At 35.8% G+C, this 14933-nt stretch overlaps 1 protein-coding gene across 2 annotated transcripts; it reads left to right on the plus strand.

Moving 5' to 3' along the window:
• Positions 1-1227: 1227 nt before the first annotated feature.
• LOC126979415 (Bardet-Biedl syndrome 1 protein homolog) lies at positions 1228-14362 on the plus strand. Of its 2 annotated transcripts, XM_050828747.1 has the most exons (11): positions 1228-1708; positions 1848-2066; positions 2438-2740; positions 3180-3268; positions 4331-4484; positions 5891-6050; positions 6918-6986; positions 8984-9148; positions 10060-10193; positions 11528-11659; positions 13339-14362. In XM_050828747.1, the coding sequence occupies exons 1-11, from the start codon at positions 1547-1549 to the stop codon at positions 13606-13608; spliced, it is 1857 nt and encodes a 618-aa protein (XP_050684704.1). In that variant the 5' UTR covers positions 1228-1546; the 3' UTR covers positions 13609-14362. The 2 variants fall into 2 exon arrangements, with proteins under 2 accessions (XP_050684704.1, XP_050684774.1); XM_050828817.1 differs by lacking the exons at positions 1228-1708; positions 1848-2066; positions 3180-3268 and having other exon boundaries at positions 2556-2740.
• The last annotated feature ends 571 nt before the right edge of the window (positions 14363-14933 follow it).

The raw sequence follows: 14933 nt of genomic DNA on the forward strand, positions 1-14933 counted from the left end.
TATCGAAGAAATCCACAATAAAAGGCGTAAACAGAGTCCAAATTAACGAGCAAGGGTCAACAGTAATGCAGAATCAATATCCGAAATCCAAAGCCAGGTCAAAACTATATCACAATCGCAGTGCACTCACAATTTGTACTTTTGGAAGCAACGTCAAGTCGAAATTGCTTTGTTTTGCAGTGAGCATTGACGCGAGTTTGTCGGAGGTTGTAGTTGTGCTGGCCAGCGATCCTATGTGACGATGTATTAGATTTCGTTTATAAAAATTTGAATTTCGAAAACCAAATGCCATGTTTTGTGGTAAATAAGTACACAAATAATTAGAATCTTATAAAAATAAAAAATAAATGTTCGCGGGACCCTAACATAGTTTAGAAATCAATGTAATAAATAAATTTTGTGTCCTAAAATAATTATACATTCGATAAATTTTTATGACTAATTGCACGTCACTATTGACAATAAAGAACAGTAATTTGCTCCTTCAATGTTATTATTTATTAATACGAAACTTCATGAGTGGATAAACTTCAAAATGGCCATCATAGCGTGCCGTACGTTATAGTACTATTTTTTTTTATTAGAAGGAACAAAGGGCATGAGGCACACGTGATGAGATGTGGTGAGAGAAACCGCACACTAGGGGTCAAGAGATACGTTATTAGTCTTTAAGTTGAGAGAAGAAGATAGTATACAGTATATTATAGAAGTCGTTTCGAAAAAACTGCAACCGACTAGTAGCTCTACTCACTTAACATCTTATGTCTTCAGGTGATGCCTTGAAATTGATTCTCCAACTAGGTGCCGCTCATAATTTTGGGCTTAGCACCTGGTGTGACACTGTATTGTAGCAGTACGGTGTACCTATTACTTACATACGCCTACTATCAAGTGAAGGTCATGCTAGTGACACCACATAATATCATAAAACAATTACAGAACTAGTTTTTTTTTTATTAAAGAGGGAGACAACTGAGCTGAGGGGCATGGAACCAAACGTCAACTACGGGCGTCTTTCAAAAGCTGTCAGCTGAGTTAAAAGGCGGAAACAACTGTCTTAAGTTGCATTTTTACACACCCACACATGTTTTTTCAGGTAACTTGCTCACAACTCTCTCTTTACTCTTCTGTGTGGCGGAACAGTGGGCCTATAGACTTGCATCCCGTGTCATTAAAATAAGTAATTAAAAAAAAAGTGATGTAAGGTAAACAAAACAATTTTGTAAACAAGTTAAAATTTAAAAAATAAAATACAGAATTAAAAATCATAATTTCTGTTTTGTGTGTAACAATTATTGCAATAACTACAAAATAATCAAGTTGATTTAGAATTATAGAATCCCATAATTGATTCACTCTCAAAATCTCAACAAGTTCACTACAGTATATAATTATTCGAATTCTCTAAAGTTATATCCTATTATACATCGGCAGTAGACAACAAGTGATATAATTTATATTAGGTGTATAAATCTATCTTTGCAATAATTGAGAGATTTTAATAATAAGAAAAGTATTACAGTTAAATATACTTTAGATTTTAAGAATGGGTTCGACAAGTCGCTGGCTTGATGTAGAAGTTGGAACGAATGAAATTCATCTTGATTCGTTGCCGTCGAATGTTGTGGTAGCTGATATACATAATGATAATGAATTCAAGTTAGTCGTTGGAGATTTTGGAAAACCTAATGAAGGCCCAAAGATAAAGGTTAGGGGAAATACAAATAACATATTGGAAATAGGAATGCTTCATTTGCTCACAATAAAAATACACATATAAGACATGCTTCAGGGCTTATAATGTTATTACAGGCTGGCCTGGCTTATTGTTAATACTTACATTCCAGATCTTCAAAGGTGCCATGCAGATGGCAGACATGCTATTGCCAGACCTACCTTTAGGAGTTGTATGTTTCTATGCAAGTGAAACATCGCCTAAATCAGCACCATTAATTGCAGTGGCTTTCAGCTCATGTGTCTATGTATATAGAAATCTCAAACTATTTTATAAATACTATTTACCAAGTATTGAACTGAATAAATCTGAATTGGATGTCTGGAAGCAGGTAACTACTAGTATTTTTTTTATTTTAATGGAAAAGGATGATAAACAAGAAAATAAAGTCTTACACAATAGTATTTTTTACTTGTAAATTTAGATTGAAATATATTGTCTAATGGTGGCAGATATGTACCATCAATACTATGTAATATATTAAAATTATTATTTAAGTGTTTTCAGCTTCGTTTGTGTTGTAAATATAATTAAGCTACTATCTAATCATATTGTTTCTGCAATTTTCAAAGAAAAAAATTTTTATATTTTCGTATTTTTCACACCCATGATGACTAACAGACAATGTCAAAGAAAAGTCATAACATAATTTTTGTAACTGTAGGTAACATAATCTTTAAATTTCTTAACAACATATTTCAGTTAAAAGATCCTGTGAACAACAATGAAGAATCTATAATATTACTTACAAAGAAGTTATCCAGTATACCTACTGATGTATTGAGCAGACAATCACTGTCATTCCTTGCTTTACCTATGGACCAAAAATTGGAATATTTGGACACTATTGATGAGGATCCAAAGAAGTTGCAACCAGAGATATCGTGTGTGACTACCATGAAGTTGAGCTCAAATGATAAGCATGCAGTTAGTTGTCTGGTTATAGGTAGTGAAAGCGGACATGTGTATTACTTGGATCCTCATACATTTACTCAAATGGCAATGGTAAGTTGCTACCAAATCAGGTGGTGGATATGTGGAACAGTTTACCAGATCTATGATTACTGCAAAATCAACATATTGAAATAGACTTCATGAACATTTAAAAAAAAGCTAAATTGTTAACATAAGTGCACTGATATGTGCGCATCAGATCTATGATCTACTAGTGCATTATAATAATAATAATAATCATTATTCCGAAGTGTCAGCTAAATATCCGATTTGATATATTTGCAAAAAAAGTAATAATGAGTCTTACATAAAGTTGTACACACACATATGTTAGAAACTGTTGGCCTTTTGTCAATCAAAAACCACAATCTTGTTCCTCAAGGCCATTACAAAGTATCTTAGATACTTATAGCTGGCCTATTTCTTATGTTTATGACTTATGTGAAACTGTTCCAAAGGTAATATACTTATGTGCTTATGATTAATACAGGCCAGGTTAAGTTCAGTGAAAACGGTCCCATACCAAATGATAGCTACCGGACTGTACAATGTTGACTTCAGATTAACTGTAGCTACAAGGTACTTATAGCACTGGCCCCCTTCACTTAATAGTTGTACACTTTTTTGCTTATTTTAAACTGTTTTTTAGTGTTATAAGCCTTTATAAATAGCACAGCTGCATGCACTTGACACAATAGCTGCTGCATACTTAATCTGTATCAGTATTTGTGATACGTAAGATTGTTTACACTTGCACTATGAGGACCCACCATTAGATACAATATAATAGAAAATTTCAATCAAAAAGTGGAATGTAGAAGTTTATGGGAAGTTTTTATTAATATCATCCATTTTTCTTTATCACTGTTCTCTCTCACTAAACTGGCATCAGTAATCAAATTAATAAATAATAAGTTGAAATTTTTGATGATTGGATGACCTTTAATAAAAATAAATAAGTGATAAAAAATTATGGGATATTACCACTGATATGACTATTTTTATGGAAGAGGTGGACAAACGAGTGTACAGTCCACCTGATGTTAAGTGATCACTGTTACCTATATTTATTTATTCTCATGCAACACCAGAGGATCCATTGACTAATGAGCTACTTACGTTATTTAAAGACAGTACTTAGTACTTGTGTCTTGTTCTAATTATGCAATAATATTTGGTAAGTAAGTACAAAATTTTTGATAAAATTTCCCTATATATATGTATAAACAAAGTGTGGATATGTACACATACCACACTGCAAAACTTTCGTTAGTTAGGCGTAAGCGCCGACAGGTCCGTTTGCATGTCCTCAATTCTATATATGTATATGTACTTATAGTGACTATATATAGAGATCTCGTAATGCTAATTAAACCTTACTGCCTTAACATAAGGTTGAATTTACAAAGCAATTTAAAAATATCGAGCAGTGTTCATTCATCGAGACATATTTATTACGTAAAATATGAAACTCTGACCATGTTTATGTCCTAGAAATGTGATTTTTACTATATTGAAAGAAAAGCTAGCGCTGCCACACATTAGCTGAAATAAATATATTTCTATATTATTTTGTATTCAAAATATTCTTAGAGAATGCAATATCTATATTTCTATTACAACCAAGTTCTCTTTTTTCAGGGATAAAGCCGTTATTCTATTGAAACATGGGTCAACCGAAGGACGCCATTTGTTTTCCACTGAAGAGCACATTGTAGCCATTGAAGTGATGATGTTTGACAACAGTATTATGGTCATATGTTGTGATAAAACACTGTCTTCTTACACTAAAAAGGTGAGATAGAAATTTAAAGAATAAACAAAATTTACAACCCCTTTAAAATAATATGATCATTGTGAAGGAGTCTATAATTATGCTTACTTTTTTAATTAAGTATAATCATATAATATTAATAAACAATCTTTTTCCTCACCAACACAGGAATTTGAAATCAATCTAATATATTAAATTCTCATGTCATGGTGTTAAACATCGAACTCCTCCGAAACGGCTTGACCGATTCTCATGAAATTTTGAGTGCATATTGGGTAGGTCTGAGAATCGGATAACATCTATTTTTCATCACCCTAAATGTTAAGGGTGGTCCACACGATTTTTTTTTAAATTTTATTTGATTATGAGTCAGCATTAAAAAATACATACAACTTCAAATTTTCACCCATCTACGATCAACAGTTAATTTGTAGCGATTTTAATATCGGCAATACAACATTTGCTGGGTCAGCTAGTATTAATATAAATATTTTAAAAAATAGACATTATATCAATAATTATTGGAACAATAAATTCCAAAATAACCAATAAAATTTAATATTGTATTTTATGTTTGTAACAGCATAGTTACAATGACAAGAGGAGGCAAGAGGAAAGAGGATGGACTCCTCATCCTCTTTCCTCTTGCCTCCTTTTCGTCTCTTGATGTTATTTGATCAGCTATGCACATTCCATCATTATTAATAATGATTATTTTTGCCATTTTGATTTTGAGTATGTGGGTTGACTCATAAAATAAAGCAAGCACATAATATTATGGGCTTATCAGTGCCACATCCATAATTATAAATAAAACATTCCATCACCTGAAGATACTCCAATAACAACCTTTACATCCAGCTGTTAACCACAGCTACATACTAAATTTTTTTCATACATATTCACCGAATCATATACACTCAACCCAACAATAATTTGTCATGTTTACAATTAGTATATTATATGATTTATATTTATATATTATCATGCTGTCTATATAATACAAATACCTATTTTATATATCTATATATATAAAATTCTCGTGGCAGACTGTTAGTTGATATACTCGTCGAAAATGGCTTGATCATATTTTATGAAATTTTATTTAATACAAACGTATTTTTTACCGCAAAATCTTTTATAAATTGCTAATTTTTGGTTATTAATTTATATGGCAATACATTGTTTGCGGGGTCAGCTAGTATAGGTATATATCTCTGTTCCTAATGTGGTATCTGAAAGCCTTTAATTAGACATCTACAGAGTTATATTTTTACTGCGATTCGTCTGCTGTTGTAAGAGATTTAGCAGAAATGATCACTTCCCATCCATGACGCTTGCGCTCAGGAGAATAAATCTCCTATTTTATAAAAAAAAAATAGACTCGAATATCAGTCGGCCAACCGGCTCTTGAAACTCTATTGCAGGGTAAGAAGCAGTGGTGGCTGAGCCTGGAACATCGTCCGGTAGCGATGTGCCTCGTGCCAGTGCTGCACCTGGGGGTGACCCTGACCGCGGTGGCACTGAGCTCGGGCCACGTGTACCTCTATGACGGCAAGATCAAACGGGACACCGTGTTTGTGAGAGGTGAATCAAAATTCAAGTATATAAATAATAAAATTTTATCACTTATTGAACCTCAAAATCGAACGAAAATAGTTAGTTAGTTAGAGAACAGAGTTAATGTTCAAATGTCATGCTCATTAAAAATTAAAAAAAATAATGATCCCAATGAACCTCAAGTTTTCACCAGTGGGAGGCTCCTTTGAACTGGTTGACGGCTAGATTATGGGTACCACAACGGCGCCTATTTCTGCGTTGAAGCAGTAATGTGTAAACATTACTGTGTTTTGGTATGAAGGGCGCCGTAGCTAGTGAAATTACTGGGCAAATGAAACTTAACATCTTATGTCTCAAGGTGACGAGCGCACTTGTAGTGCCGCTCAGAATTTTTGGGTTTTTCGAGAATCCTGAGCGGCACTGCATTCTAATGGAGAGAGCGTATCAATTACCATTAGCTGAACGTCCTGCTGGTCTCGTCCCTTATTATCGTTAAAAAAAAGTGTAATCATCAATCAATCATACATCTAAGCTATAACATAAAAACTGCGGTGTCATCGCCTAGTGACTTTGTTGAGTGAAAACTGTAACATTTGCGTACCTATATTGTATGGTTTGGTATAGGGGTTATTTTTCCATAATAAGAATCCTTAACTCGGTACAGGTTTGTTGGATTACTCCCAGTCCAGCTTCTTCCAGAAATTCAGTAGCTTCATCGGAGCCATCTGACTCGTATTTTTGCCGATTTTCGCCCGTCCGCGTCGGTCGGCCATTCCTGTACATTCAAGGACAACATTCTCAAGTCTTGTCATATGGCTTAACGATCCCAATCAATGTTTCGCAGCCATAAACCCCCCCAACAAAATTTAAGTGACCATACAATTGTTTTTGCAGATGTCGCCTCAGTGATAAAGTTTGGCAGACTGGGACAAGAGGAGCACGCTTTTATAATAATAACCGCAAGTGAGTTAATTATATTAATATTATAACAGGGTCTGGCAATAACATTCTAAATTAAAATTTAATATATTCAAAATAAGATGTAAAATCACTTACTGTACGTAATGTATGTTCTTGGTGTCAACATTAACAAGTTACAAACATAACATTATCAACAATATATCGAGACAAACAACATTAAAATGTTTATTTTTTTGAAGTGAAAACTTCTTTAGAATCATTGTGATTTCAAAGGCGATGAAACGAAAAAGCGAGACACTTAAATTCATAAGATTTAACGTAATGATGAGATAGGAAGCATTATACAGTGTTTTAGTACCAGGCGATCATAGTTAAGAAGAGATTGCCTTATGTATGACGCGAGTATACCTTAATATATTTTGAAGTCATGCGCTCGACATATTATATAGACACAAGAAAAACATAGATATGATAGTGGTGATAGTAATGTCTTTCATAGCGGTTGAAATCATGTGTCATCCTAGCAACATTTACCAGGACTTCAAATGCAGTTTACGGCCGTATTCAATAACGTACCTCTAGTTACGGATATTGTTGTCACCGTTTAATGACAAGATCTTATCTATCCGTAGCTATGTCCAATATAGTTATAGTCCAATGCTTTATGTCGATAAGTTATGGAAATGTAAGTAAGCGTAATAAGTAAGGATAGATTTGTCTACCTCTAGTAAGTTTAACTAAGGATATATAGGTTTTTGCAAACGGCCGTTAGAGATTCATGCACAATGCGGGTTTCACTTCTGGCATGTGTACTTTGTACGCATGAAATTTTTTTCTCTTTATGATTCTTTAGGGCCTAGGTTATAAATAGCGCGAATAGCCCTCTTCTGCAGCACAAAGATTGTATTAATGTCGGCTGCACTGTCTCATAACAGTATACCATAGAACATGATACTATGAAAATAAGTAAAGTAAACTAGTCCATGTTCGTGCATGTAAACCAGCTGTTATGGACATCAACTTTACCACAGGTCAAGAGTAAGAGATGCATGCATGCATGCCTTTATGTATGGTGTATGCTCTAAGCATGAAGGCCCCTGAGCTGTATCGGTTCGAGAATACGTAAACCGGCAGATGCAACTTCAAAGTGACTGTGTGAGGCAAAAGTCTCTCCCAAGTGTGTGCTATCTCTTACACTATTTCCTACTCAATGTAAATTAAATATTTTCCTGTATCAGCGCTTTTTGACAATAATCCCTCAATGCCTCGCTTTGTATCGAAATACTGTTCAGCGAAATATTGCCAACACCGTTGTCTGCTGGAAAGAAAAAAGGAGGTTAATCAGTAGAGCGAGACACTACTTCAAGCCGGCTTCACTTTCTAGCGTTCTATAAGGTCTATGGTATGTGGAGCATTGATTTCAACTATATAACAATGGTCAGGTGTACTTCGGTGTCAAATATTGTCTGGGATTCAGTATCCTGAGAACGGGCATGATCACTTGGCGTTCCATAGAGACGTCACTTCATTGTACGCTTTCTACCGCATTTACGCGTTATATCCTGAAATCTTGTTTGACTTGATTTCTGCCTCCGTTTTCAAAAATCGACGCCATTAAGTAAAAAGTATCCCTCACCAGCGGTATTCAAGGAATATACTTAAAAAAGCATGTACACATTTCGGTTAGCAACGTTCCTGTGTTGCATGAGATTTTGGGCAGCGATCATTATTTTTTTTTTCTTTGCTAAGGTGATACTCACCATTTCCATGTATGAACCATTTCTCACCATAGACTTACGACTTAAGACTTATAGCGTGCGAGAGAAGAACATCTCTCTCGGTGATACCGCAAGATAGAAAAGGAAAGCCTATTGTGACTGTAACCGATATTGCTTCACAAGTCGTAAAACTCAGCCACTATAGGCACTAGCTCCTAAGTATTTTGAATATTACACCATTAGCTAACAACACATTGACAAATCTTAATTGTTGTCAAGTCGTCTATAAGTCTATGGTTTTCACTAATGAATTCCAAACAGGTGGTAACTTAATGCTGAAGCTATTGAAACGCACAGCCGAATTTAATGGCCAAGCAGCTGGCGTCGACCTCGGGAACCCTTCCGTAGGACAGAAGCCGTGGATGATCCCAAAGAAGTCTAAGCTGTTTCTAGAACAATCCATGAGAGAAAGAGAAAATGCCACAGGTATTTACCATATAATCAAGATAAAGTTACCATATTATAATCTCGTCGAATCCAACTCGGATGGGCAGCGTTTGGGAAGCTCCGTAAAACCTTCTCGTCCAAAATACCACAGTGTCTGAAGATGAAGGTGATGACATACGGAACACAGACGTGATCGCTAACTATAGGCCTTATGAGGAAGCTCATTGTAGTGGGTTATGCTCGGAGTTTCCCTGCGAGATCGAATCACAAGTGAGGAGATCCGTAGGAGAAAGAAAGTCACCGACATAGCCTAGAATTTAGGCCGCTTTAGTTTCGCAAGCATCTAGGCCCTGCGAAACTAAAGTGGCAGTAGGCAGGGCACATAGTTCGCCGTGACATGACCGTTTGGGCAGTAAAGTCCTCGAATGGCGACCACTTACCGGAAGACGCAGTGTTGGTACGCCTCCCACAAGATGGACCAACGATCAAGATCGCCGGAGTTGGTTTTTTTTTATGACAGTAAGGGACGAGGCGAGCAGGACGTTCAGCTGATGGTAATACGTCCTGCCCATTACGATGCAGTACGGCTCAGGATTTTTGAAAAACCCAAAATCTGAGTGTCCGCTTAACCTCTGAAACTCTTGAACGATCGGGTTAGTCAGTGATGTAAAACTCTGCTGAAACCAATTCGCAGATGTAACAAATCTAAGCTAACTAAACACTTCAAATAACTTTTAAGTAATCTATGTTTTTGAAAAATACGTAAGTAGGTAAACTCTTTCGGCAGACTTTTTGGCCGATATAGAAGTATTTATTATAGTTATATATCATTGTAATTCTTGAAAAAGACTTCTACACTTTTGCCAGATTTTTTTGTCGAAGTCGTTGACGATGAAGTGACGCCTGTGTTTGCGATGATGTCTGTAATGTGATACTTAACAAACTTGCAGCTATGTACGAGACATTCCAGCACGACCTGAACAAGTTGCGGCTGAAGGTAGCCTCCACGCTCATAGAGGCTCACACCAGGTCCGACAATACTCTGGCAGTCGGAGACTTGGAGTCCATTAAACTAGCTGCTGAGGTTTATAAATATTTGTATATTATATTTCTTTAGTAATATTAGTTCTAGTAACAACTATGAGACTTTTTAGAACTCAGCGCCCGAAGGCTTTGTTTTGTTGGTTTGTTTCATTCCCCTTGTTTCATCTGGCAGAAGTAAGCCAGAAATCTGGATGTGTGACTTTCTTCCACAGTTCGGTTTTCAAGGAACTTTCTTCCATTCCTCATAGCTGTGGAATGAGCTTCCTTGTGCGGTGTTTCCGGGTCGATACGACATGGGTACCTTCTAAAAAAACACGTACACCTTCCTTAAATCTGGCAACGCTCCTGTGATTCCTCTGGTGTTGCAAGAGAATGTGGGCAGCGGTGATTACCCGTACTCTGCGTACGTACTGTTTGTTCGCCTTTTCTATAAAAAAAAACATTTTGACAAAATGTGTATTACGAGGATCACTGAAAGTTAGTAGAAATCTAAAAACTGATTAAACTAGCAACTTATAAGTGTTATTATGTTTTAAATATACTATCCATTCACGTCAATACATCGCCGCATCCTATGGAACTACTGAGGAAAGCGCCTTGCCCTCTCGTCTTTAGGGGTCTCTTCGACGGAAAAGTAGCCACAGACAGCTGCATCGGCGTCCATAAAACGTTTGCCTAATCTAATCCTAAATATATAAAAATCGCAAACCGATCGTTTGACAAAATGACTCAGACAATTTTCAAGTTGCGGCCAAATTGTAAAATAAATGAAAAATTGAATAAAATACAATATTAGCAAAGAGTTCTATATTCAAAATTTAATCTTACTTAATTATTATATTGTTCACAAGTGGCCAGATCCAAATACTTTCAGTGTCACTCTCGTACTATTGCCGTTATAACATTAAAAACTAACTAAGGCAAATTTGCATTGCCCATTTATTATTTGACATAATCGAAGGTTTTTTAATGTTTACATGTTGTTATAGCGCCCTCTCTTTTTTATTTGACAAAAATATTTAAAAACTACAGAGTGTTCTAATTTCGATCTCGTAAGAGTCTGGAGCCCTATTACTAAAAGCGAAATACGAAGTTTCGGCTGACGGATCGTACATTTTCCTATTGCGAAAGTGTTTCGAATCCGAATATCGATACGAAGTTCGCGATTCGACATTTTGTCTTTCGCTCGGACTTTATTCCCAAATTCACTTTCTTTTTGTCCATCTGCACTACTCGGATCCGAAGTGCTTTGGTAATAGGGATGGATATAATTTAAATTTTGTCGTTCTTTCGTTTCGGAACGAAATTTCGATTTTCGATTTAGGTAATAGACTTACTGGTCCGGTTTCAATTATATGTTTAATCAACCACCAGGTAGATGGACTGGGCCCAATGTTTCTCATGACTCTGATAGTGGAGAACAGATCCCAGACGAAGTCAGTTGTCGGTCTGTCGGTTCTGTTCCACCTGACGACCAGCTACAAGGTTGACACACCATATATTAAGGTTCGTTACTGATGTTTGGATTATACTGATAATTACAGCTAATCTGTAGTCCGGTTTGGTGATTAGGATTAACTGCAGTTGGGGGCTTGATAAGAAAGAAATTATTATGTTTATATTATTTTTAATGATTATTTTTCAGATCACATAATTTTCATGATTGTGCCACGTCAGTAATTTTGCAATTTTACACCAAGAACTAAAAAGTAGACCCAATTTTTTTTTAACTCGCTAGAGAACTCGCCAACAAAGATAATATAAACCTTTAGGCTAAATAATTTGACGATGGAATAAATAACATTATTAAGAACTTTTAATCATTTTAACTTATGACGTCATGAAACACAAGATAATAATAATAAGAATAGGGAAGGCCCTGGCGACTTAGGGCATTTAGCAGTGGGAGGCTCCTTCATACAGGATGCCGGCTAGATTATGGGCACCTTATTTCTCCCGAGTTATAAATAAGTAAGCAGTAATGTGTAAGCATTATTGTTACGGTCTGAAGGGCGCCGTAGCTAGTGAACTTACTGGGCAAACGAGACTTAACATCTTACATCTGAAGGTGTCGAGCGCAATTGTGGTGCCGCAAATTTTTAGTTTAACAAGATTCCTGAGCGGCACTGCATTGTAATGGGCAGGCCTTATCAATTACCATCAGCTGAGCGTTCTGCTCGTCTCGTCTCTTACTGTCATAATAAAAAAAGTTCATAGGTACGTCGTTTAGTGTCGCTTATGTTGAGCTATCTCCCCACCACCACTAAGACGTTTACGTGATGGCAAGGCACCCACCCTTATGCAGGGTTTTAGAAAGTCCCAAATGTTGCAGTGAAATAGCGCCCGTCGCCTTGAGATTATTAATATTGATAATTATAACATATTAAAAAATCTCAGAAAACCAATAATTCTACTAGATGCTTTTTCTCTTTTCTTTCAAACCGTATGCCTAAATATTGATTGTATGCTACTATAGTGAAAGTGACAGAAAAAGTAAATAAATCTATATATATATAAAAATGAATTGCTGTTCGTTAGTCTCGCTAAAACTCGAGAACGGCTGGACCGATTTGGCTAATTTTGGTCTTGAATTATATGTGGAAGTCCAGGGAAGGTTTCAAAGGTGAATAAATAGGAAAATGCTGCTAAATTAAATAAAAACAACAAATTTGTTTTTCCTTTGATGTGTACATACATAATTTCTATGAGAGAATTTATTGACGCACGGTTTGACAGTTCTGCTCTGAAACAATTTCATTACAATAGCTGGGTGCATATTTTACGAAGTAATTTTTGATGTTATGATATATTATTGACAAATTCATATAAAAACATTATTTTATTTATTATATACAGAACAACGTCTGTCGGGTCAGCTAGTCGGATATAAATATGGTATGAGTTATACATAAGATACGTATGTCATTTATTTACACCTGTTGGGTGATGATGAGGTTTTCCAATGTCATAATGGCTAATAGAATTATTTATATTGATTGAAATTATATAATCTTTTAAACAATTTGTAATAACAAATAGTTCGCAGTCGGCATGTAATTTGCCCATAAAGATTACCTCTAAGTATAGTCAATAAAATTGGTAAGGCGACTGGATGACTCTGTTATGAGCTTTCTTTTATATAAATATATTTTGATGTATGATCGAGTAATTGATGAATATTGCAGGTACCTCTTCTATCACCCGGCTGCAAACTTAGGTTCAGAACGAAAATTGAAGAGATATTCAGTGAAAATATGAATCCTGATATCTTATTTAGATCTGTAACCGGTCAGGGTGGGGAGGGGTCAATGATCAAGATTCTGTTGTTGAAGGCGGGCAAGTGCAGGCCAGTACTCGCTGCCAACGTTCAGATGCCCCCCACCGACCCTTTGCTAGTGCCCTGTGATAAAATGCAACCTTCAGGGTTTAAAGGTGACGATGTTGCTGATTTCTAGAATTGACGGTATTTAGAAAATTGAGTGTCACATTGTTTGATATATTTATTATGTCGCTCTTAACCAGATACAATCCTTTTATGACACGTTTAGAACTTAGATAATTAATACGTCTAGATTGAGTTTCTTGCTGTTAGACAACTGATAAAAACAAGCCAGGTTTAATACTTTAGTGTGCGTGACATCCTGCGTCTTACACGCGTGATTTGTATGACACTTTGTCTTACGGCCGTTCAGAATATACTATCTACAGATAGAGATATATTACTACCTTCTACTGTCAGTAATTAGCTGTCAATAATCTGAAGCTTGGGACAGCTTATACATATACCCGACAAGTTATTCGCCAGTTCACTGTTGCAATTTCTATACAAACTTCTATTCCTAGTAAGCTATACGTCGTCCCATTGACAGACAATGTGTACGGATAACACGAGTTACCGTCGATAAGTTTATTGGGACAAAAAAGTTAACGATAGTTACGATTTTTTATCTCAAGTAGGCTACAACCGGAGATAGACTGAATATTGGGAATGGCCGTTAGTGCGCGTCATTGCTCAAAATAGAGGTTAATTCTAAACTCAATTTTATTGATTTTTTCACAGCTGTCATAGTCTATCTAGACGTATAAATGATCTAAGGTTTAGGATATTCCTACAGGAAAAATTTAGTATTGAGTAGACGTACCTACCAAGCATTGTTCACACAATATTGTTATGTTGGCTTTATACAGTGATTTGAAATAAATACAATTATTTAAATAAAACTGTATTTTTATTTTATTGATCCATTATAATTTATAAAATATGTATGTAGGTATATCCGCGTACAAGCGAAAGGCCCACAGGTCAGCAAAGGTAGAAACTGGAATTTGATTCAAATTTTGGTAAATATCATAAAACCTAAATATTTAGGTTATCGTAAAATAATGTGGTTCAGTGATTCATGATATAAGATAATGACAATGTCGCAGGGATATGATAATAACAGAGATTTGGTCAATTGCGTAAGTGATTTGATCAAATCGCGGAGTATGTTTAAATAACAACACGATTTTATCAATGCTCAAAACAAATCTAGTGTTTGATCAAATACCAGAATTGGTTCCGTGAAATGACAATAAGTGACGCCACTACAAGAACTTAGAATGTAAAAAGCTAGTTTCAAACTTGAGTCAAACCTAACGTGACCATACGTCCGGTATGGTCCGGGACTGCCCCGCTTTCTACTATTCTAGCAGTCTGTCCCGGTGTCCCCAGCGACGCCGACATAGTCCCGCTTTTGCAAACAGACCAAAGTAAAATGTATTTTTCCCGCTCGAAATG

This window comes from Leptidea sinapis, chromosome 1 (assembly GCF_905404315.1).
Source record: "Leptidea sinapis chromosome 1, ilLepSina1.1, whole genome shotgun sequence".
Lineage (NCBI taxonomy): Eukaryota > Metazoa > Arthropoda > Insecta > Lepidoptera > Pieridae > Leptidea > Leptidea sinapis.

Coding starts and splice junctions, on each gene's coding strand:
- LOC126979415 (XM_050828747.1), top strand. CDS start 1,547: ATGGGTTCGACAAGTCGCTGGCTTGATGTAGAAGTTGGAACGAATGAA. Junction 6,051..6,917: donor GGACACCGTGTTTGTGAGAG/GTGAATCAAAAT, acceptor TTGTTTTTGCAG/ATGTCGCCTCAGTGATAAAG. Junction 6,987..8,983: donor TTTTATAATAATAACCGCAA/GTGAGTTAATTA, acceptor AATTCCAAACAG/GTGGTAACTTAATGCTGAAG.